Source organism: Haliotis rufescens, unplaced genomic scaffold (assembly GCF_023055435.1).
Source record: "Haliotis rufescens isolate VD_foot unplaced genomic scaffold, xgHalRufe1.0.p SCAF_5, whole genome shotgun sequence".
NCBI lineage: Eukaryota > Metazoa > Mollusca > Gastropoda > Lepetellida > Haliotidae > Haliotis > Haliotis rufescens.
In genome coordinates, this window is record NW_025964223.1 from 52,734,303 (window position 1) to 52,760,551 (window position 26,249).

At 42.7% G+C, this 26,249-nt stretch overlaps 1 protein-coding gene across 1 annotated transcript in view; it reads left to right on the forward strand.

Moving 5' to 3' along the window:
• The window catches only part of LOC124126410 (taurocyamine kinase-like), a 39,558-nt gene extending 21,209 nt beyond the window's left edge, over positions 1 to 18,349 (forward strand). The window contains exons 2-12 of the mRNA XM_046489848.2: positions 8,022 to 8,290; positions 8,433 to 8,581; positions 8,695 to 8,860; positions 9,322 to 9,502; positions 10,014 to 10,158; positions 10,874 to 11,028; positions 12,199 to 12,467; positions 13,577 to 13,725; positions 14,431 to 14,596; positions 14,889 to 15,069; positions 15,607 to 18,349. Coding sequence (XP_046345804.2) covers positions 8,022 to 8,290; positions 8,433 to 8,581; positions 8,695 to 8,860; positions 9,322 to 9,502; positions 10,014 to 10,158; positions 10,874 to 11,028; positions 12,199 to 12,467; positions 13,577 to 13,725; positions 14,431 to 14,596; positions 14,889 to 15,069; positions 15,607 to 15,791 — 2,015 coding nt within the window. The 3' untranslated portion in view covers positions 15,792 to 18,349. The remainder of the gene's footprint in view (positions 1 to 8,021; positions 8,291 to 8,432; positions 8,582 to 8,694; positions 8,861 to 9,321; positions 9,503 to 10,013; positions 10,159 to 10,873; positions 11,029 to 12,198; positions 12,468 to 13,576; positions 13,726 to 14,430; positions 14,597 to 14,888; positions 15,070 to 15,606) is intronic.
• The last annotated feature ends 7,900 nt before the right edge of the window (positions 18,350 to 26,249 follow it).

Below are 26,249 nucleotides of genomic sequence, written 5' to 3' on the forward strand. Positions count from 1 at the left end.
GCATGACTCCCATTCACCTGTTCATCGCCTAGTCCATGTAACCTGTAAATACTGTAAATGAGAGGTGACCTCCCCCCACCCCCCTCACATTGGTCCGCGTGCACCGAGACAAGAGATCATGTATTTAAATGTCCGGCTTTCAAACCGAGCACGTAGAGGTGTAGCCCCCACTGGGAGCCGGCGTCCTGTAATACCTGCAACATTCTCACAGTTACCTGGTTTGTTTACCTGAACGTCTCCACAACAAACTCCCCCCGCCCCTCCCCCAAAGCAGGATGTCGGTTGTATTACCTCACTTAAGAGGGTTTAACACAAAGCGACGGCGACCACCACAGAATCAATCCCCTGTAATCGGCTTGCTAACAGACTCCACTTCAGCTGCAGAAGCGGTCATGATCTCGCGAAACTGGCCGGTCGAGCCTTCCATGAATATTCCATGAATTACTGGGCCTCTCGTCTACCGGTTTTAGGAATTTATTCATCCGGCATAACTATATTCGGAATGTCTGAGGCTATATTCCGCGTCTGTTGGAAAACAAATGGAATGATGTGATTGCTTTTTTGGGTACAGACAGTGGATCCTCCTCATGAGATGGCGAAAGGGAGACACTAGGATGATGTGCCGTGGAACTGACCCTGGGGGAAGGGCGACTGATTTTAATAAACCTACACACGAAATCAGCGATGAATGAAAGTATAACAATCCTGACCGCTCATTAAGGAGATGTGTCGGTGTTAGACAAAATGACCCCATGCATATGTATACGATAATGAATGTCTCTCTTGGGGTCGTTGTAGTCTGTCTTACAGACCCTGATACAAATATATCAACTACAGCCCATGCAAGTCTATAATGTTTGGCAAGTCTAGATTACGTTAGTATCAGGTCTGAAAATGAAGAGAATAACTGGGCTCCCTTTTTATTATATTTTTATTAAGATAACTGAACAACTGTTTTTTCTGTACGATATGTTCATTTCAGAGACTATATGTTAGTCTAGGGTCGTTGTTACATTGTCAAATTCGTTCTAAAATAAATGTTATATCATTATGATGTTAAGCATTAGATTAGGTTAAATTTGAAATATCTATTTTTCGTACAACGGTCAATTATGCATTCTTTTATTGTTTTCATTATATCAAAGGTGTCTTTTTTATTCCTAAGTACATAAAGATATCTTAATTCAGGCCGATATTTCTTGATGTAAATTGATTGATACAAGGACCTTTTACAAGCAGATGTGCAGAGACACATGTGCTAGTTATTGTGTTAGGTTAACTCCGCTTGGAGTGAGTGAGTTTAAGTGTAACGCCATCACGGCATGTCTGATTAAGTGTTGGTAGAAAGTCTATAGTGACGGTCACATTCACCACAAAGAGCACGAAGTTATATGTTGAGTGAGTGAGTGAGCTGGGTTGAACGCCACTTTTAACAGTATTCCAGCTATATCACGGCGTGTCAGCTTAATGTGGGAGGAAAGCCCGAAGTGATGCAGGTCTCAGACGTTTACAACTTTGGTGAAACCCAAGAGCACGGGTATGGTGCTGACAAACCTAGAAAAATAATCGGGGCGAACCGGAATTCGAACCCACAATCATAGGTTTCTGGCGTGCCCAAGGGACGCAACTCTGCACAGCGAATCGCGGCGCTTCAGACGACTGGGCCACCCGTGCCCCCTATATGCTGTTGAGGACAGACCAGTAATCGGTAGTCTGACATGCAGACACTGAAACAAATATATCCAATACAGCCCATACAAGTCTATAATATTTGGCAAGTCTACATTGCTGCAGTATCTGAAAATGAAAAGAGTCTCTGGGCTCCTTTTTAAATATAATTCATAGGATAACTAGCCTTTCCCATTCTGCCAAACACCCATTGACCCATCCTCGATTAATCAGTGTATTATATCTCCATTTTGTTATGATAAATAAATAATGATTATTAAATAGTAATCGAGTGGAGATATAATAGCCTAGATAATCGAGGATGACTCGATCATCAGTCTAGTACTTCAAGCATGATTATACATTGTGTACATTATCTCCGTCATACTGTTGTCCGGGTAACTACACACACATCCTTTGAACATCCACATTTGTAGTCGGGGTGCTAAGAACGATAAATAACTCCCACAATCGTGTTTATCCATGAGACACGTCCTCAGACTTCGAACATCCCTCTCAATGAGAATGTATTAAAAGCGTCGGTATTTACTTTGGAGTATTTAGATTCTGAGTAAACAAAGATACGAAAATATCACTGGACAAAAATGATTGTAGCTATCTCCGTTCCAAACCTTGACTGCAAGTGGCTTCACTTAATTCAAAAACTGATTTTACTCGTCTTTCATTACGGCGGCTCAGAAGCCTAGTTGATAGTGTTGGATAGGATAAGTCCGTCTTGATGCCCAACGATGTGGCTGATGTGGTGTTATAATCGGTGTAAAACTTACTCGTTCACTAACTCACTCACTCACCCCTGATATGCCGATGAGGGGCTGGGTCAAATGGGTGAGTGAGTGAGTAGGGTTTTACACAGCTTAAATTCCAGCTACCAATCCAGGAGACACCAAGCAAAGGCTTCGCTTGACCTTTCGTACAAGCCTTCTGACCCGTGAAGACCCGGGGTAGAATAGGTCTTCAGCAACCCATACTTGGCGTAAAAGGCGACTATGCTTGACGTAAAAGGCGACTAACGGGATCGGGTGGTCAGGCTCGCTGACTTGGTTGAAGCATGTCATCGATCCCAATTGTGTGGATCGATGTTCATGATATCAATCACTGGATTGTCTGGCCCAGACTCGATATTTACTGACCGCCGTCATATAACTGGAATATTGCTGATTGCGGCGTTTAACAACAAACAACAACAGCAAAGCCTTCTCAACAGATATGATTTGATTCGACACTCATCTCAGTGTAAGATCGAGATCAACATGTGTTCGAGACAACCGATTTCGAATTAAACGTTTATGAAGACAGTTTGAGGTGTTTATTGATTATTCACACGCAGCAATATTCTAGCTATATGACGACGGCCTGAAACTAATATAGTCTTGACAAGACAATCCAGTGATTAATATTATCAGGAATGTCCCACTACATTGACGACGTAATCATCCACGTCACCGAACCCAGCTACCTGTTCCATTCATAAGCCTTGGTTGATGCACATCATCGTATCCCAACTGCGTGGATCGATGCGCATGATGTCAATCACTGAATTGTTTGGCCCAGACTCGATGGCCGTCGTCATATAACTGGAATATTGCTGAGACCGTCGTCATATAACTGGAATATTGCTGAGTGCGGCGTTAAACAACAAACCAAGAAAAAAATACAACCATTCATTAGCCTGGTTCGACCAGCATAGGTTGATGGGGGCGCGCTCTTACCCGGAATCCTCACGTGGTTTTCAGCTATTGATTAAACTGAGTTCTATTAAAGGTGAAGGAGACGATTATCCATTTTGATTATCTATATATGGCGACATGGGATGTACAGTGCTAACTCCAACGCCACGTAAACACCGGCGCATATGTTTACTTGTAACGATCGACTTATGTCTAGGTCATAACAGTATGGCGCAGGTGGTGGTTTTGTTGAAATAAGAATCGTTCGAGAGGCCAAAAAAATGGCGGACAAGAATAGTGATCCTCTCACCACACATGCTATGGGCGTGTACAGACGCCAACAGCGTACTCCTGGTGATTGCCAGCTGATAGCAGACACGATTTGTCTAGGCGTTTTGTTACACGTTATAATGTTGCTATGTACAACGCTAGCCTTTGCATAATACAATCTCAGGAATAGCATGCCTATGTGGCAGTTATCTCTACGGAAACAAATTTATCTCAAGCGCTCTTCAAAACTCGTGTGGTCTTCTGTTCCAATAATACGATATGTGTCACTCAAACATAATTGACAAATCAGTTGTATTGTATAGATATTGTATTTCGTACTAAGGTACTGAGTTTACCTTTGAAGATCCGGGGTAGAATAGGTCTTCAGCAACCCATGCTTGCCGTAAAAGGCGACGAGCGGGATCGGTAGGTCAGGCTTGCTGACTTGGTTGATGCATGCCATCGATCCCAATTGCGTGGATCGATGCTCATGATATCAATCATTGGATTGTCTGGTCCAGACTCGATTATTTACGCCGTCATATAGCTGGAATATTGCTTAGTGCGACGTTAAACAACAAACAAACAAAAATAAGTTTACCAATGTTTATTTACATTGCGGGTTCGACTCCCAACGTGCACAATGCGTGAAGTCTGTCCCTGGGGCCCTTTGTGATATTGTTGGAATAATTCTTCAATCGGGTTACATTATCTTTCGTCTTCAGGGTTATCGTTGGTTGTGTAGTAGACTTGCACAAGTCTCTAAGGCAGTAATTTATTAGTTTAAATCATAATTTCTAGATTCTAAGAACAAGTTGGCCCTATTAGACTGGAGTCCTTCATCTTCCCGAGGCAAGGGAGTTAACTGACTATAAAAGTCCAGTTTCCACCCTTGCCGAACTAGGCTGGCATTATGGAGTTACATTTTGGCTGGACTAACGAGTGTATGCATAGTCCAATCAATATCGCGCAACGAAATCGAAATCCGGTTCGTAAACTGTCGTGCAGATTTCGGTCGATTGCAGGATTTGCAAAGCATGTGCACCGCCAACTCGTTGTCAACAGATATTTTCCAAATGTTTTCATGTTTTTAATGTAGGTGCTCACGTGATTTGATGCATTTCGCGATGTAAGACCCGTTTTATCACAATATAGATCTTGATTATCGATCAGATCGTCCTGACTGGACGCCGCCATTTCGTTTGAAGCAAATGCAAGTGATACGAGAAGTGGAATCTCATTGGTCTATGGGAGAGGCTCAGAAGGGACATAACTCGTAATAGCCACTGTTGGCGCTACGATCGAGCCCAGAAATTCCAGCCATGTTCGGCAAGGGTGGAAACTGGACTTTTAAAGTCAGTTAACTCTCTTGCCTCGGGAAGATGGGAGTCCTTAGACTGCCCACAGATACTTATCTTTCAGTACAGCCTTGGAGCAAGGCTAGTTGTGTGGTTATAGTGTTGGAATCTTACGCCGGGACCGGGTTCGATTCTTCACACAGAATTGTTTTCCCCCGTGGTATAACTGGGATAAAAGCAACCATAATCAGCCGCATGAATAAAAGCCCTGTTTTATGTGGTTTCAAGTTTCATGATCCGGGACATTTCAGTAAAATGGACAATGCTAGGTTTGAAACGATGTGTTAATAAAAGAACATCTTGAAGACGTCTTATCTGGAGACGCCTATGAATTACGTTAAACTAAGACTTATATGAAGGGAAGAGATTGTGTAGAATTCTTACTTTTAAAAAAAAAATAAAAGATTTCTGAACCGTCAGTGTAGTACGGAATGCTGTGTCTGTCTGCCCGCGGCTGCTTCATGTATTTGTGTTGCTGTCTGCCCCTCTTATCAAATTTCTCTTGGGGGGGGGGGGGGAGGGGGACTAGATACGCTGCGCTCTAGCACGTGCCGCGGGTGGGATAGATTTATATTGGTGGTAATTCGTGTCGAATATCGCCATGAGCTGGCTTGTATCTCGAGCTGACCCGGAAACGATACGATGACCCTGACAGGTGCGCGGGCATTCCATCACTCTTGTTGCCGATTGCTGTACGGTTTGAAATACAAGCGCACGTTGTCTACGAACTTGAGACGAGCGGGGAAATTGAGAATTAAAATAAATGGAGGCGCATTTGGCGATAACCATCACATTCTCTTAGCAGTGTGTTTTAAATCTTGGCATCGTGTAATTAAGTGCGTTTGTTTTATCGCGTGGTTTTGGCGTTAACGTACAGGGAACGTAAACAACGCCATACACTTCCACTCGCCTCATAACCAGTGTGTACAGTTCTTAATAATTATTTCTGTGTTGAAATGGTAGTTGTGGTAGAGATTATGCAGTACCCTGTTTGTTGACACTGACAGTTCTGTATACAGAACATACCTTCGGGTTCCATGAAGCGCGCTCACACACTGACTTGTAAACAGGAGAAAATGTCGTCCGATTATCGGCGAGTTAAGAGTATTACTGAGTGAGTGAGTGAGTAAGTGAATATGGTTTTACGTCCCTTTAAGCAATATTCCAGCAATATCACAGCGGAGGACACCAGAAATGGGCTTCACATATTATTCCCACGTAGGGTGAGATGACTTGAAATGAGGTTTATGTCGCGTTCCAGGGTAAATGCAGTTATTCAGCGACGTGCACGCAGAGATCGAAATGTTCGAATCGAGACGGTTAAGACATGAAGCCGAATTGTTGTAGAAAGCTGACATCTGATTGGCTCAAGAACTTACACATCCTTCGTTTTGATTGGGCGATCAAAATTTCCTTTGGGTTCACCTGAAGCGATCTTCCATGCATGTGTCCTGATATTAGTGACGCAGAGAGATATCTATCGGAGGAAAATATCGGATTTTCATGAGATTGGTGTCACACGAATCTCTTTGTTTGTAGAACCAGCCGACTGTTTCTCGAATGGTGACAACATGTGTGACTTGGCTGATTGTATGGCATTTCATCCCGACCCAGGCATCGAGCTGGTGTGTCTAGTCCAGACTCGATCATCCACAGGCCGTCCTGTGTATTGGAATAGTTGACTTAAAACAACATGTTATTAACCATTAATCAAGAGTGAGTGAGTAAATACATAAAAAATATATATGTGTAACTGATGTTGTACTTCGTCAGTCACCCGTGAAGATCCGGGTAGAATAGGTCTTCAGCAACCCGTGCTTGCCACAAGAGGTGACTATTCTTGTCGTAAGAGGCGACTAACGGGATCGGGTGGTCAGGCTCGCCGACTGTGTTGATGCATGTCGTATCCCAATTGCGCAGATCGATGCTCATAATATCAATCACTGGATTGTCTGGATTATTTACAGACCGCCGTCATATAGCTGGAATATCGCTGAGTGCGGGGTTAAACAACAAACAAACTTCGTCAGTAGACCAATAAGAATTAATAAGGATCGATCAGGGTAGACACACGGTGGAGATGAAAACACAAATACGTTTTGTTTCCACTCAGTTTGTAGTGAGTGAGTGAGTATGGTTTTACGCGCTTTTAGCAATATTCCAGCAATATCACGGCGGGGGACACCAGAAATGGGCTTCACACATTGTACCCATGTCGGGAATCGAACCCGGGTCTTCGGCGTGACGAGCGAACGCTTTAACCACTAGGCTACCCGACCGCCCCACACTCAGTTTGTAGACCTGCCTTCAACACATGCTTACATCTATCGCTTTGGAAATATATAAGACGTTTGAAGACATTAGCCCACGAGGCAAGAAAACATATTTGTTTACACTGTCATATATCCATCGTCACCATTATGAAAATGTCAAGGCCTGCATACGATATCTAACCCTATATATAATAATACACTGACGTCACTGTGTCATGTTCATTAAAAAGAAAATGGAATTCTGTAATGCGTTTTGCCCCAATATATCTGTTCTGAGTGTGTACTCAATCGCAGCTCCAAGCTTTACTCTAATTAAGATTCCCTAAAAAATTGCCCGAGTTTCCGGCTTCCAGACTAACGTAACATAAACAAGAGCATAATGCCATCGTTTTCAATTATTCCAAAATGTATGTATGAAAGGAAGGTGATGCAGGTCTTTGAGTTTTACCACGTTGGTGAAACCCACGAGGATTCGAACCAGGATTCCAACCTACAATTATACGTTTCTGGAGAGCCCAGGGGCGCAAATCTGCACAGCAAATCCGGCACCTTAGACGACCTGTACATACCGAACTCTCGTTAATCTGGATTGGACAGTTCCCAAAGAGATTAGCCTTGTAGTTATGTTCCCAACGAGATAAACGGGGTCCGGCTTAACGAGGTTCTATCGCACACATCTCCAACATATTGATGTAAGACTTTCCATTAATAACTTTTAACAACGTTAACATTGGACAATATATAATGTCATGTTTTCGTTACAGGGTGTGAAAACCTGGATAGCGGTGTGGGCATCTATGCTTGTGACCCAGAGGCCTACACGACGTTTTCTGACGTCTTTGACGCCGTCATCAAGGACTACCACAAGGTCCCGGACAACAAGCCAATCAAACATCCAAACTGCGACTTCGGAGATGTCGAAAAGATGAAGCTAGAAGATCTTGACCCGGAAGGGAAATATATCATCTCCACCAGGGTCAGAGTTGGAAGGTCACATGATGGACTCGGCTTTCCGCCAATTCTTACCAAAGAGGTTCGGGTTTTTTAACAATACTTCAGGAATCAGTGGGTTATTTTCTTAACTTATCTTTATTTTGATAAAGTGTCATTCAGCGTCAGTTGTAGTATCAGCCGAACTAATAAGTTGGACTGTACTTGATGCCTTTTCGTTTCAGCAAAGAGAAGAGATGGAGAAAAAGACAACAGAAGCTTTTGATAAGCTCCCTGAAGAACTTAAGGGAACGTATCACCCTCTGACGGGCATGACACCGGAAACTCAGAAGGAGCTGACAGATGAACACTTCCTGTTTAACGACCATGACAGGTATTCCGTCTAAGAGGCATTACTATATCGTTATCAGAGTAGAATCAATTTCCTTTTTCAAAAGTAATAATTCATTTGCTGAACATACTTACTGTAAACTGAATATGTTTCAGATTTTTGCGTGCATCCGGCGGCTACAACGACTGGCCAACAGGCAGAGGCATCTTCTTCAACAACGACAAGACCTTCCTTGTGTGGGTGAACGAGGAGGACCATCTCCGTCTCATCTCCATGCAGAAGGGTGGCGATATCGGAGCTGTCTACAAGCGTCTAGTATCGGTAAGGAACCTTTAGTAGAACTTCTACACTGATGGAGTGTTCAGAAAAGGGTTGTTTTGTCTCACATTTTAAATGTAACTACACCTTTGTCTGAGATACAATGGTCGTATCATTTGTTTGTTGTTTAACGCCGCACTCAGCAATATTCCAGCTATATGACAGCGGTCTAAGAAATAATCGAGTCTGGACCAGTCAATCCGGTGATTGACATCATGAGCATCGATCTACGCAATTTGGATACGATGATATGCATCAACCAAGTCAGCGAGCCTGACCACCCGATCCCCTTAGTTGCCTCTTACGACAAGCGCAGTGGCTTTTTACGGCAAGCATGGGTTGCTGAAGACCTATTCTACCCCGGATCTTCACGGGTAATCCAAGGCTCGGATTAGAACAGCAGTGATGTGGACACAGTATACATCATGCGCACCTCTATTCATAGCATTCATGTTCATTTCCAGGCTGTCAAGTCCATGGAACAAACCCTGAAATTCGCCCGGAACGACCATCTTGGCTTCCTGACGTTCTGTCCTAGCAACCTAGGAACGACCCTGCGAGCGTCTGTGCACATCAAGATCCCAGCCGTTGCGGCCAAGCCCGACTTCAAGGAGATTTGTGACAAGTACAACCTTCAGGCAAGAGGTGAGGAACACGCAGAAACACACCTGACATCATCCTCGGTGGTCAAGGCAATTTTAGTTGGTCCGATTGACCCTCGATGAACGAGTGGTAAAGCCAACAGAAATTGGTATCGTTTACAAGCCAATGTTTCATCATGTATGCGAGACAAAAGATGTTTAGTATAGGCCCGTGTTTTCTTAATATTAGTATAGTCATTCTGTGCATTTCCCATGGTATACGAATCTTACGACTTGATGTAATTTAACAGTTAGCATGGCTATGGGTGTATATTCTATTGTTAAAATGTACCCTTAACTACTTTCTATACATGAACTGTGGGCCTATGGCCGTATCAGTAATGAGAAATAAAGAAAAAGAGTGACAAATCGTTAAGAATATATCACAATCTATCTGCAAACATATTTTCTTGTCTTTTATTAAAGACAAATTTATTTATTCGGAAAAAATGTCTTTAAAAATTGGACAACGTTATTTTGATTCAAATATTCAAAGAACTACTCTGTTTTTTCAGGTATCCACGGCGAGCACACCGAGAGCGAGGGCGGCGTGTACGACATCTCCAACAAGCGTCGTCTTGGGCTGACGGAGGCGCAAGCCGTTACTGAAATGTACAACGGTGTGAAGGAGATCCTGAGACTAGAGAAGGAACTGACATGGTGAGAGTTTAGTGTTTAATGCCGCACTTTCCAGTAATCCAGCTATGTGGCGACGGCCTGTAAATAATCGAGTAACCAGTGATTGATATCAAGAGCAACGCTACGGTACGATTTTATCGAAAAAAAATAATTGGAAATAGGACCGGGGGCTGGGCACGGGTGGTCACGGTTGGCCCAGTTGCCTAAGGCGCCGCGATTCTCTGTGCAGAGTTGCGTCCCTTGGGCACGCCAGAAACCTATGATTGTGGGTTCGAATCCCGGTTCGCCCCGATTATGTTTCTAGGTTTGTCAGCACCATACCCCTGCTCGTGGGTTTCACCGAAGTGGTAAACGTCTGAGACCTGCATCACTTCGGGCTTTCCTCCCACATTAGGCTGACACGCCGTTAAATAACTGGAATACTGTTAAAAGCGGCGTTAAACCCAACTCACTCACTCACTCACTCACTCACTCATAGGACCGGAATGAATCAAATTTTAAAATTTTGTGACTGGTTGATTGTTATCCATTTTGCCTCCACCGCGTCGATCGTGTCTCGTGCTATCAACCATTGGTGTGCTGGTTGCATCGCTTGCTTAAACAGACTGCCGTCATGCAGCTGGTATAATGATGTGGCGTGAACCGACATGCAATCGTTTCCTCCGATATCATTCCTTAATAACTGCCAATCCATTGAACGTACTGAGACGATCTGTCACATGTTTCTCTGCTTCAGGAACCCCGATAGTCTGGAGGAAATGTACGAACACGTGTCCAAGGCCAAGAACTGCAAGTCATTGATGAAGAAGTACTTCAGCAAGGATGTCCTTGAAAAGTGCAAGGACAAGAAGACATCCCACAATGCAACACTGTCGGACTGCATTATGTCAGGTATAGAAAACAAACAAGTCCGCAAATTATTCTTTCGTTTCGTATTTAAGATAAGTTCGATTTTTGAACGTTAGGGGGTTACATCGAAATGTATTTCCCCAGCCAACCTAGATAGGTTATAAGTAGGCCCATGAATACGTCACTGTCATCACCAAGTGTCTTCGTAGCTTAGTATTAAGTCAATGCGAGATAAAAACGAGACTGTCATAAGTCACACTGAAATTTAGGCTCCTGAGTGACAGGTTAGGAACACGTTAATTATGTTTCGAAGATACAACAGGCAAATAGTATCGCGAATCTGCATCCTTGCATAGCCAATTAAGCCTGAAATAATGTACAACATATTCGTGAACAGAATATAAGAACAAACATGCCTGCGTTCACCCAGCAGTGAAAGGGTACCCGGTAGGTTGCAGTACGTATGTGGGGGCACGGGTGGCCCAGTCGTCTAAGGCGCCGCGATTCGCTGTGCAGAGTTGCGTCCCTTGGGCACGCCAGAAACCAATGATTGTGGGTTCGAATCCCGGTTCGCCCCAATTATGTTTCTAGGTTTGTCAGCACCATACCCGTGCTCGTTGGTTTCACCGAAGTGGTAAACGTCTGAGACCTGCATCACTTCGGGCTTTCCTCCCACATTAAGCTGACACGCCGTGATATAACTGGAATACTGTTAAAAGCGGCGTTAAACACAACTCACTCACTCACTGGAGTACGTATGTGGTTGGAGACCTTCCAATGCCTTATAATGTACATTGGGTTGGTTGTATACTCCAGTAGCTGATGATGAATTCGAATGCACACTGATCTACTGACCTGGGTAATGATACCTTTTTCGATGATGCATGATTCGAAAACATATTCCGACTGTCACTTTCCTGATCTGGTAAGCTACCCTTTGACTGATCGGATGAAAGGTCGTTCTGACATGACCCGTAATGGGATATCCTCAGACCTTTGTTTAGCGGCAGCGAGAACTAAGATCCGATTTTAATTAGATTGCCGTCATCGTCATCGTCATCATCATCATCACTATATCATTATCATCATCATATTCAAGGAAGGTGGTTTGGAAGGTAGAGCTACCCGTCATATCACAATAGTTAAATATCCCCGCTAGTTGCCTGGTGTTTCAGTGCATATTTAACCCTATATCTCTCCCTCCTCCACCAGGGGTGAAGAACCTTGACAGCGGGGTGGGTATCTACGCCGCCGACCCGGAATCCTACAACACGTTTGCTGAAATCTTTGACCCGGTCATCCGGGACTACCACAAGCTGTCCACCAAAGAGCCAATCTCCCACCCGCCGTCAAACTTCGGCGACATCGAAAACTTGGGTTTCTCTGACCTTGACCCCGAAGGTGACCTCATCGTTTCTACCAGGATCCGCGTTGGAAGAAGTCACAAGGAGTATGCGTTCCCCCCAGTTCTTACTAAAGAGGTAAGAGAGACGGGTTCTTAGTGCTCGTAAGGGAGAGGTTTAAGAGATAGTGGTGTGTTGTTCAGATAAGATAATGTAACGTACAGCTGTCACTGCTGATGGCAGGGCGTTATGACTCATTACGTAATAATCGAATCTGCAATAGAGCACGTTTTTTGGTCTTATTTCATTATCTGGTGCGGAGTAATTTCAAGCCACAATTCCGGTGATAATGCTGTCAACAATTGACATGACTGTTAGCAGATACGAGTGGAGATGTACTTGTTAATCATTATCGCGACATTCCTAACTCATCCTTTAAGAGGGAGTTACGTTTGTAAAGCATTTAAATCATAATCCGATCGTTAATGTTCAGAATATTTGATATTTTGAAATACGAACACTAATTCCAAGGTATGATCCAAGACTATGTCCATACTCAGAACAACATGCATTAACCAAGAGGATAAATACACAACGTATTTGTTCTCTCTTCCCCACTTTAATAAATAAGTTAAAACATGTAATTTTCCCCTGTTCCATCATATACGCGACTCAAGGCGGTGCGTGTGTTTGGGATAGGGGTAGTAGGAGGTACTAAGTATACTGATACATAATGATACACTAATATGTATCATTACACGTGATGTAGCCTTGAATATAACATACTGAGTTTACATTCGGAAATGTTACAGGTTATTGAGCACCTTACGTTTTGGTTTTTTGGGGGTTGGTGTTTGTTGTTTAACGCCGCACTCAGCAATATTCAAGCTATATGATGGTGGTATGTAAATAATCGAATCTGGACAAGACAATCCAGTGATTGACATCATGAGCATCGATCCACTCAAATTGGGATACGATGACATGCATCAACCAAGTCAGCGAGCCTGACCACCCGATCCCGCTTGTCGCTTTTTACGACAAGCATGGGTTGCTGAAGACCTATTCTACCCCGGATCTTCACGGGTGGTCCAAGGGTCGGATTAGAACAGCAACAAAATAACACGATTACTAAACGTGAACCACAAATGCACCCTCCTAGTCCAAAGCTCTGTGCCATCTCCGTGTTTACATCCCAGTATGCCTGTTCTATGTTTAATTACCATGGTACTTGTACCTGTTGTCAGGACCGCGAGTCTATGGAGAAGAAGTGTCAGGAGGTGCTGGGCTCCCTGGAAGGGCAACTGAAGGGCTCCTATCATCCACTGGAGGGCATGACCTCGGAAATGCAAGACCAGCTCACCAAGGATCACTTCCTGTTTAACGATCACGACAGGTGAGTTTTCTTTCCTAACTTCCGTATTAGACTAACACTTAGTCAATGAAAACAGTCTTTAAAATAATGAAAATAATGTTTCGAAATCACCTTTCCTCTTCTGCTGTAGAATCAAGCAAACTAGACTTGGTTAGTTTGATCTAGACTTACCTAGGCTTTTGGTAAAAATAAAATCCTAAAAAATATAAATTCCACAGTAATGGTGCAGGACTACGTTTATATGGTACACGTCTTGGGGGGATAGATGAAAGAGTTTGGTTCTCGGGAGTCAAAGACTGATTAAGTTGCCCCCTGCAATATCAAAGCACTGGCGTATCAAAAGGATGCAGGGATATCCAGATAATTAGAATGAAGTGGAAATGGGATATCTCGTTCTCATGACTGCTACTAGATACGAACTTTACCTAAGCTTTACTTAACATCGTATCACAGAACTGGCATGCTGTGCGGCGTTTGGAAACAAACACTTACTTCCTATAGAAATTATGTGAGTGGCGGGTGCAACCAACATGCTTAATCTTTTCGCGAACACCTGGTGTCATCACTGATTTTCAACTATCCATCCATAATTTTAACAACTATTTTGCCGTTTACGCCCAATGGAATGTGTCGCGGCACATAAGCGAGACTGGTTATCGGGCGTGTACGTTAATTTATATTTACTTCTTACTGAAAATCATGACTATGCACGTGCATCTTTTGTAGATTCCTCAAGGCAGCCCGTGGCTATGACGACTGGCCAACTGGCAGAGGCATCTACTTCAACGACGAAAAGACCTTCCTCGTGTGGGTGAACGAGGAGGACCATCTTAGAATTATCTCCATGCAGAAGGGCGGCGACATCGGAGCTGTCTATAAAAGGCTAGTGTCGGTAAGTACTTCTGCTGTGATAGTCTTCAGAATAGTGTGCGTGAGTGAGTTAGTTGAGTTCAACGCCTCCTTGCACAGTGTTTCACAGCTCAATGGGGAAGCAAACCCAAAGTGATGTATGTGCTAGATATTTACCGTATTGGAAAAACCTACGACCACTGAACATAACGCTGACAAAGAATTATTAAGGGATATTCCCAATCTCATAGGATTCTGGCACAACAAAGGGACGCAACTCTGCTCGGCTATTTATGATTTTGAGTGTGCACTGTATATGTCCCTTGTTGCTACAGGCTATACAAGAGATGGAGAAGAAGCTGACCTTTGCTAGGGACGAGCGTCTGGGCTACCTGACGTTCTGTCCCTCCAACCTGGGCACCACCCTCCGTGCGTCCGTCCACATCAAGATCCCCAAACTTGCCGCCAAGAAAGACTTCAAGAACATCTGTGAGAAATACAAATTGCAAGCAAGAGGTGGGTAAAATACCAGCATATTCAATGAAATTTGGCCCCACTTTGGTACGATAACGAATGTTTTATGGTAGAAAGAGGACGAACATAATCCCATATTGTCCGTAAGGTAAATGTTGACTAATAATTAAATTTTACGTATTTTACCAACCCCCAAAACAACCACTTAACAGAAATAACAATAACAAAAATAAACACATCATCATTGTCATCATCATCATCATCATCATCATCATCATCATCATTGTACTTAGAGTTAGAATAGGTCCTCAGCAACCCATGCATGCCATAAAAGGCGACTATGCTTGTCGAAAGAGGCTGGCTTGGCTGATGCATGTCATCGTATCCCAATTACGTGTATCGATGCTCATGATGTCAATCACAGGACTGTCTGGTACAGACTGGGTTATTTACAGTCTGCCGTCAAATAGTCTGAATATTGCTAAGCGCGGCGCTAAACAACAAACAAACAAAGTAATATCACACAGATGTCTAGCAATAATTCCTTTCTGTGGCTTGAAATAGTTCGTTGTTGTTCAGGTATCCACGGCGAGCACACCGAGAGCGAGGGCGGCGTGTACGACATCTCCAACAAACGTCGTCTTGGTCTCTCGGAAATTCAAGCCGTCCAGGAGATGGTGACAGGAGTTCAAGAGATCATTAAACTGGAAAGAGAACTCCAGAAAGGAAAGGGGAACAAATCGTCATCATGCGCCATCTTGTAAGCTACCCCGTCACCCTTGTCCAGGCAGCCGCCATCTTGATCCAACCAGTGTATCTGTGCAGCCGCCATCTTGAAACTATTGGCCGCCATTTTGATTCAACCAGTATGGTGATCAGGCCGCCTTTTTGAATGTACCAGTACCTATATACGGATATCATTTTGAAACGTCACTCTTATATGTGCCCTTGAACATCATTTGTGTAGTCAAACAATTTTGTTTGTATGTCATTTAAGACAAAGACGTGTATATGACATCAACAGACATTTTCATGCAGAAGAATTCCGAACCTTATCGGAAAATGCCGAATTCAAAGTACCACGTGACATTCATCTAGTCTAACGGTCACCTTATTCGGAAATATCACCTGATATTTCGAAATCGGCATTTTCCGGCAAAGCTCGGACATCTTCGGTATGGACATATCTATTGTTTTACCCAGCTGATGTGAGTGTGCAGATGTATATTACAAGTCGTCATGTTCAATCGATTATTTTTCAAGCATGCGCACTGCTTGAATCGGTGACGTCAGTGCCAAAATATTTATGTAATGAAACACCAATGATCTTCCTCCAAGTTAGATGTTCTTCAGCCAAAGATTACTGTGAATAATATCCATGCTCTCTCTATGCTATAGTGTCGGGAATGCTAATTCTACTTACAGCAGTATTATTTGTTCGTGTAATTATGCTTATATGCAATAGGTTCTTATGCAAGTAAAGCTTAAGTGAAAATATGTTATTGTCATTAATATTGCAACAAGCATTGGATCCTTTCACTAACTCAACGAATACGCATTTATTGGTCACTGGTGTAATAATGGATTGATGATAATGTAAGCTCTTCATAGTCGCTGCTTTCCATATATTGTAATTATTTTTGTCGAGATATATATATATATATACGTTCGGCGCCTTCAATACAAACCAAGTGATATTGTGCGTCATCATTTGCTGAATGAGGCAACTTGTCTCAGTAATTGTAGCTGTGAAAATACAACCTCTTTTTGATACCAGACATGTTAAGGAACGGCACAGATTGAAATCCGCCTTCAAATAAGGTCTTTGAAAGGCATTCAGAAGAGATACACATAAGGAAGAGAATATATGGATATCAACTTCTTTATTATGAGGAATACAACGTTTCGGAGTATATACTTACTCCTTCATCAGGTGAATGAAGGAGTAAGCATATACTCCGAAACGTTGTGTTCCTCAATATAAAGAAGTTGACTTATATATTTGTATATATTCTCTTCCTCGCATTTAAATGCTCAACGGTCTCGGGCCAAACAAACCCAAAATAGGCCGCCCCCCGAATATCCATTGGTCTGCCCTTAGACCCTGGGTTGACTGGTAGATTATATATGCGTGATCAAAAGTAAGTTAGCAGACAAACACGATAGACTGTTTCTGGAATCACACTGTCATTAGGCCATTGCCTGGTTCTAGATTCTTTCTTTCTCCGTAGACCACCGACGGTGGTTCAAGAGCATATATATACAGTACAGGGATAAATATAATATGTACATCATGAAGGCTGTGCACTTGAATGAAGTTTCCACTCAATAGGTTGTATTTTCTCGGCTGTGGAAGTTCTGCTTTATTGTTTTGAGGTATATTTTTCTACCACAATAAGTCTCATATTTTACGCTCTGTTGTTTTTTTTATTATATACCAAGCGCCTTGCGTCTGTTCTTGTAAAGTTTGGTGGCATTTTGTCTGTGGTCGCCTTCATTTCCGCTCATGCGCAGACGGTAACATCGCTCAAACAGCGTATATATTTATGAATATGTATTTTGCTATTCCTCTATATTGGTATTTCACTTTTATAACGTTTTTTGTACTTGATGGTTCTATCGTACCAACATGAAAATGAGAGTGAATAATTTTGTCCCACTTTCTCTTTGATATTCTTCCAGTAAAACCGGAAGTAAAAATCTTCAGTATTAGAACTGAATAGAAGTTGTTAGGGTTATTGTCAATACATACAATGTAAAAATAACGTTAGAAAAAACATCAGTCCATTTTTTTGTAAACATCTCTTCAAAGATAGAACTGAACTAGCCACAACGTGCGCATAGCAACAAGGTCGTATCTTTCATAAATGTTGTTTATGGCTAAATGCGCAAATGGCTTGGTTGTTAAGAGGGAAGTCGACTTGGTTCTCTCCGAAAACCCATGATAATGTGTCTGGTATATTATCTAACTCGTTGTGTCGACTGACGTGGGTTAAGTTGGTGCAATGCAAGCAGTCAGTCCTGTTGAATGCGTTATATTCATTGTCGAAGCGTTACTATTTATTCCGTAGGTTGTAGGCGCCAGTGAAGTCGGCACAAGTGGTATATAGTATCTCTTTGTATTTATTTATTGCCGGAATAAATGTGATTTTTGTATTATTAATCTCCGAATACATCATGTGATATAATGATAAGCTGTCTCTTGTTAACATTACTCGAAGCGTGTTGTTTTAATAAAGCATGCGCATTGTCTAAAGGCGTCGTGTAATTTATTTGTAATAACAGCTAGCATGCTAAGAATAAAATGGTTGAAACTTCAAAACTGTTTGTTATATGCCTCAGTTTCTTTTACAGACGATACAAAAATGTCTTCAGCTTGATGTGAGTACCAACAACAAAACCACTAAAACTAGTATATAATCTATTGTCGCAGTTGTAACAGGGTTGGAGTATCCATCTTATGTATGGCCAAGTCCCGAAGAACAGTTCTTCAAACATGCAGCATCATGCATGAGGCTGCACAGCAACCATTTGACGAAATATGACAGCATTTGGTTCAGCCTTCCTAGTTTACGATCATATTGCTATAGTGAGTGAATGAGTATGGTTTTACGCCGCTTTTAGCAATATTCCAGCAATATCACGGCGGAGGACACCAGAAATGAGCTTCACACATTGTACCCATGTCGGGAATTGAACCCGGGTCTTCGGCGTGACGAGCGAACGCTTTAACCACTAGGCTACCCGACCGCCCCTCATACTGCTATAATGTCGTGAAGGATACTATTGATAAAATGAAGCAAATGGATTACCGTCAAGCATGTCAAAGGGCATCTCCGTGTAACACAAGGTTTGTTGTGGAGAACATTTTCGTGGACTTTCGTAAATCAACGGACACAGAACCAGACCCAGCCTGTTGTAAGCCCCGACTCAGACCTGCCTCGGTTTCTAGCCTAGAATCTAGAATACTATGAACATCGCAACGTAACAATTGGAACGGGATTCTTAATATAATAGTATCCATACTAATATGCACATGTATATGTTTAAAGAGAGCGTGTTGCAATCACGGAAAAGAGTGCAGACGGTCGTTAACGAGAAAGAAGTGTAACATAAGGGAGGTAACTCTAAATATTCCCGGTTTCTTGCTCAGAGACGTGTTTAGAGTGCAAATCAAGTTAAGAAACCCTTCAGGTGGGCTGTAGGGATAATTTAACACATGCCTAAAAATAGGCCGTGATATTGCTGGAATATTGCTAAAAGCTGCGTAAAACCACACTCATTCACTCACTATAGCAATATGATCGTAACAGTGCCGTAGCCAGCCGGGGGTTGGGGGGCAGATTTTTTTTTATAGGAAACAGTTTTATTTGAATCAAGTTGGGGACAAGTGATACTTGTACAAATATTTCGACATTAAGTGTATAATATCTAAGAGCTGGTTTTGATCCAAATTGATCTTTAATTATGGAAGTTATCAGTGTTACAAATTCAGCCAATCAAATGACAGTTTGCCTATTGTTATGTACAAGTATGTAAAAATTGGGTATACACAATGTCACAAATATTGGCATGCTAAACCTAAAGGTCAAGTTTGGTCCAATTTGGTTTGCCTTTATAGGTGATATAAATTCAATCACCTACGTTACAACTTGCAGATTTACACTGCATAATAATAATAATGGATTGAAAATATGTGACTACTTATACTCAGGACCCTTATTAAGTCAAATTCAAACAATTCTTAATGGGAAAAAGGCAAACTGTCACACACAAAAATGCTTGAAAGTTGGCGTGCGCGTTATTTAGATCTTAGTTTCGGTCACAGATGATATGACTCCACTGTGTAGTCATATTCCCGAGGTAAGGAGTTAACTGACTGTAAAAGTCCAGTTTCCACTTCTGTAGTCAGTTGACACCCTTGCCTCGGGAAGATGTTGTGGTGTATGCAGAGCTGATAACTGATCTTTAAATATTTTCCAATATGGCTCCTGGCAGCCATATTTGATTTCCGATCAAAATCCCTTGCACAAACTTGGTACGACATATGGTGACCATATCACCCAATGGGTTTCACGCTACTGGATCATCTTAAAATTATAATAGAGTGGAGGTATATATACACTGAATCATCGAGGCACTTCCTGTTTTACTTATATCGTGTACTTTTGTTTGAAACAATACAACTATAAACACTAAAGGAAATGGAAAACTAGCTGTTTGGGCCCCAAATAATCATGACAAGATACACCTGCCATCATGTCTCATTTGTTGCCGTCGGGGCTTGATATGAAATTTATATATAAAGTAACCTTTTGTTGAGAGAACTCATTGGCAACTCCGACAACAAAGGGCACAGAACTAAATGTGATTAAGACATTTCAATTGAAAAAAGTCGTGTATGACATCTTATACCTGTTTTCAACAACAAAATCTTTAAGTATACATTAAGTTTTAAGTGAAAAGCATATATAATTTTGAGGCTGCACATGGCCAGTGATGAATACGTAACGAACATGGGAAGACCAGGGGCGATAAATTTGAAAAAGATCCATGGGAACAGTTTTATTATATTTTGATGTGCATTGGTTTGGTTTTGGTTATTTAACGCCGCTCTCAGAATTATTCTGGCTATATGACTGCGGTCTGTAAATAATCGAGTCTAGACCAGACATGAGCATCGATCGCAGTTTGGATACGATGACATGCATCAACCAAGACAGCGAGCCTGACCACCCGATCCCGTTAGTCGCCTCTTACGATTATCTGCATATGAAATCTAATCACAATAAAACATATTTGTATAAATGCTTTAATGCGTACATATCCCAAGCTAATAACTCCATTTATCAAAGTAAACTTTGTTAATCCGGACACCTCTCCTTCCAGACGACTACTGTTGACGTGAGTGAGTTGGGTTCAACGTCAGTTATACATTATTCCAGTTACATCACGGCGTGTCAATCTATTGTGGGAGGAAAGACCCCTTGTCTAGGAGTGAGTGAGTGAGCTGGGTTTAACACCGCTTTTAACAGTATTCCAGTTACATCACGGAGGGATGTGGGAGGAAAGCCCGAAGTGATACAGGTCTCAGATGTTTTCAACTTCGGTGAAACCCACGAGCAATAGGTATGGTGCTGACAAAACTAGAAACATAATCGGGGCGAACCGGGATTTCGAACACACAATCATAGGTTTCTGGTGTGCCCAAGGGACGCAACCATGCACAGCGAATTGCGAGGCCTTAGACGACTGGGCCACCCGTGCCCCCGACTACTGTTGAAACGTCTACACATACACTTAGGAATAGTACTCCACACGTAGGATTCTTTTAAACGGAAATATGTTAATCAGGAGGGTGTCATTTGGATTGGTGTCATATGAATTAACATCAGATCGATAAATTGAAATCTTATATAGGTAATTGATTTTATAACAAGTATATCGTCAACGCCAGAGAACAACCTCGATTAACCGCCGAAACAGATTCCATTGAACATAAAGCCATAATAACGGTTGAAATTAGATGATTGGATCGCAGGAAAGCATCGATGACACGAGGTGTTTGCGGAAAAGGTAAGCATGTCCTGTTCTACCGTTAGAACCCGACACTAACACAATAAAGCATGACATGGTATTGCGACAGTGAGATTAAAAGCTTCACTACACTGAAAGTTATTTTACGCCGCAGTCGGCAGTATTCCTGCTCTTTCATGGCGACCTGTAAATACGAGGGCTGGTCAAAAAGTTCTAAGCCTGACTAACGTTCAACTGTGTCCATAAAAAAGTAAACTTGTCAATGTAGTACATTGTTTGAGTAGTTCATTGCAAGTGTATTTGGTATTCCACTGTTTGGCAGCTAGGACAAGCCTTGATGATGACCCTTGTTCGGGACGTCCTTCACCTTCCATCAATGACGATTCAATCAAGGAGACAGAAAAACTTATACTGTCAGATATACGTATTACCATTGCTGAACTTGGGGAAACACAGGTCTAAGCCATGGAGCCATTGAACCTAATATTCATGAACATTTAAAGATGAATAAGACATCTGCTCGTTGGGTGCCAAAGTTTCTAAATTCGTTTCTTAAGGTTGGTTGGTTGGTTGTTTAACGCCGCACTCAGCAATATTCCAGGTATATGACGGCGGTCTGTAAATAATCGAGTCTGGACCAGACAATCCAGTGATTGACATCATGAGCATCGATCCACGCAATTGGGATCGATGACATGCATCAACCAAGTCAGCGAGCCTGAACACCCGATCCCGTTAGTCGCCTCTTACGACAAGCATAGTTGCTGATCTTAAGGGGAAAAAGCACTGACATTGCCAAAGAAAATAGAGCTATTTGAGGTGGCTTTCGTCAAATTCAAATAGAAATTAGTAACGTTTGATGAAACATGGGTCTACCACTATGATCCCGAGTCAAAACGTCAAACCATGTAATGGCACCATTCCACTTCTCCGGCACCGAAGAAATGGCCACTGCATTCTGGGATGCAAAGGATGTGATCCTTGTTGTTACTTAGAAAGTCAAAAGACGATTACCGGTGCCTACTATGCTAATTTGCTTCATCGCCTGGGAGATTCTATCAAAGAAAAGCTGCGAGGAATGCTGACTGCTGGAGTTCTACCATTTCATTACAATGCCTATTCTCACACCTCTCGACTTGCAAAGGCTGCTGTGCGACAATGTGGGTTCCAAGAGCTTCCTCATCCTCAATACTCGCCAGACCTGGCACCAAGTGATTTCCACCTGTTTCCTCAACTGAAAGAACACCTTCGTGGAAAGCGCTATGACGACAACGATGACCTCATAGCTGCGGTGAATGGGTTTTCAGGGTGGCTTCAGAAACCTTCTTCCTGACTGGAAATGAAAAGCTTCACTATCGATATGAGAGTTGTATTGAAAAGCAGGGAGATTATGTTGCAAAATAAAATTAAAAACACTTTCATAATCTTTGGTTTGGTTTGTTAGGCTTAGAACATTTTGACCAGCCCTCGTAATGGAGCCTAGGACAGTAAACAAGGGGTTGATAGCATGACCAACCACCCGCCGTTGAAGTACAAATACACGCCATTAAGTCAGGCGACCAGTGAAGATCCGGGGCAGAATAGGTCTGTCGTAAAAGGCGACTGTGCTTGTCGTAAGAGGAAACTAACGGGATCGGGTGGTCAGGCTCGCTGACTTGGTTGATGCATGTCATCGTATTCCAATTGCGTTGATCGATGCTCTTGTAGACGTATGGTCAGTCCTGATCCCAGGCACCCAATACCCAACATGCGGAAACTCACATGTGCAACATCAGTGAATAATGCCATCTTCCCGGGGCGAGATCGTTAACTGACTTTATAAACCTACTGGCTGTTTGTGTAACTCGATATGGAGTTTTAGAAATTGTGGTAACACCTCGTAGGAGGGCTTACAATCATTGTAAACCCTTGATAGAACAAAAACTACGAACAGCCTGCGAGACGCACGTGCAGATTTCGCACCGTTGCGAAACCCACGTGCTGAGGTCACCGGTTTCATTGAACCGAGTTCACGACTGCAGGCGATATTTCATCTCCAATACAGGTTATACATTTGAGAGTTTTTATTACAGTTATTTAATTAAAAACGTTGTCTATGCGATGAGTCGGTTTATATGTTGGACAAACCATGTCTCCTCGAGATTACTAGATATTGTAAACCCTCACATTCGGGAACGTCCCTCATGTGAGGGTTTACAATCCCTATATCCCTCGGAGACATGGTTTCTCCTACACTTAAAAGCGGAAACTGAACTTTTATAGACAGTTAACATCCTTGCCTCGGGAAGATGGAATACTGCATGCGAAGGTAACCTCTACCAACCCAGACCCTGAAACCTTAGGAAATAAAAGTATTTTAAAATTCCTGGCAAAAGGAAGTATACACCCTTGGTGGCTTCAAATGAAACAACGAAGCAGTGGTTAGTCGGTGGTGATGTATGTACACTAGCTGTAGTTGTGTTTAGGACCTAGTTTGCAGTGGTTAGTCGGTGGTGATGTATGTACACTAGCTGTAGTTGTGTTTAGGACCTAGTTTGCAGTGGTTAGTCGGTGGTGATGTATGTACACTAGCTGTAGTTGTGTTTTGGACCTAGTTTGCAGTGGTTAGTCGGTGGTGATGTATGTACACTAGCTGTAGTTGTGTTTTGGACCTAGTTTGCAGCGGTTAGTCGGTGGTGATGTATGTACACTAGCTGTAGTTGTGTTTAGGACCTAGTTTGCAGTGGTTAGTCGGTGGTGATGTATGTACACTAGCTGTAGTTGTGTTTAGGACCTAGTTTGCAGTGGTTAGTCGGTGGTGATGTATGTACACTAGCTGTAGTTGTGTTTTGGACCAGGTTTGCAGTGGTTAGTCGGTGGTGATGTATGTACACTAGCTGTAGTTGTGTTTAGGACCTAGTTTGCAGTGGTTAGTCGGTGGTGATGTATGTACACTAGCTGTAGTTGTGTTTAGGACCTAGTTTGCAGTGGTTAGTCGGTGGTGATGTATGTACACTAGCTGTAGTTGTGTTTAGGACCTAGTTTGCAGTGGTTAGTCGGTGGTGATGTATGTACACTAGCTGTAGTTGTGTTTAGGACCTAGTTTGCAGTGGTTAGTCGGTGGTGATGTATGTACACTAGCTGTAGTTGTGTTTAGGACCTAGTTTGCAGTGGTTAGTCGGTGGTGATGTATGTACACTAGCTGTAGTTGTGTTTAGGACCTAGTTTGCAGTGGTTAGTCGGTGGTGATGTATGTACACTAGCTGTAGTTGTGTTTAGGACCTAGTTTGCAGTGGTTAGTCGGTGGTGATGTATGTACACTAGCTGTAGTTGTGTTTAGGACCTAGTTTGCAGTGGTTAGTCGGTGGTGATGTATGTACACTAGCTGTAGTTGTGTTTAGGACCTAGTTTGCAGTGGTTAGTCGGTGGTGATGTATGTACACTAGCTGTAGTTGTGTTTTGGACCAGGTTTGCAGTGGTTAGTCGGTGGTGATGTATGTACACTAGCTGTAGTTGTGTTTTGGACCAGGTTTGCAGTGGTTAGTCGGTGGTGATGTATGTACACTAGCTGTAGTTGTGTTTTGGACCAGGTTTGCAGTGGTTAGTCGGTGGTGATGTATGTACACTAGCTGTAGTTGTGTTTTGGACCAGGTTTGCAGTGGTTAGTCGGTGGTGATGTATGTACACTAGCTGTAGTTGTGTTTTGGACCTAGTTTGCAGTGGTTAGTCGGTGGTGATGTATGTACACTAGCTGTAGTTGTGTTTTGGACCAGGTTTGCAGTGGTTAGTCGGTGGTGATGTATGTACACTAGCTGTAGTTGTGTTTTGGACCAGGTTTGCAGTGGTTAGTCGGTGGTGATGTATGTACACTAGCTGTAGTTGTGTTTTGGACCAGGTTTGCAGTGGTTAGTCGGTGGTGATGTATGTACACTAGCTGTAGTTGTGTTTAGGACCTAGTTTGCAGTGGTTAGTCGGTGGTGATGTATGTACACTAGCTGTAGTTGTGTTTTGGACCTAGTTTGCAGCGGTTAGTCGGTGGTGATGTATGTACACTAGCTGTAGTTGTGTTTAGGACCTAGTTTGCAGTGGTTAGTCGGTGGTGATGTATGTACACTAGTTGTAGTTGTGTTTAGGACCTAGTTTGCAGTGGTTAGTCGGTGGTGATGTATGTACACTAGCTGTAGTTGTGTTTTGGACCTGTTTGCAGTGGTTAGTCGGTGGTGATGCATGTACACTAGCTGTAGTTGTGTTTAGGACCTAGTTTGCAGTGGTTAGTCGGTGGTGATGTATGTACACTAGCTGTAGTTGTGTTTAGGACCTAGTTTGCAGTGGTTAGTCGGTGGTGATGTATGTACACTAGCTGTAGTTGTGTTTTGGACCAGGTTTGCAGTGGTTAGTCGGTGGTGATGTATGTACACTAGCTGTAGTTGTGTTTAGGACCTAGTTTGCAGTGGTTAGTCGGTGGTGATGTATGTACACTAGCTGTAGTTGTGTTTAGGACCTAGTTTGCAGTGGTTAGTCGGTGGTGATGTATGTACACTAGCTGTAGTTGTGTTTTGGACCAGGTTTGCAGTGGTTAGTCGGTGGTGATGTATGTACACTAGCTGTAGTTGTGTTTTGGACCAGGTTTGCAGTGGTTAGTCGGTGGTGATGTATGTACACTAGCTGTAGTTGTGTTTAGGACCTAGTTTGCAGTGGTTAGTCGG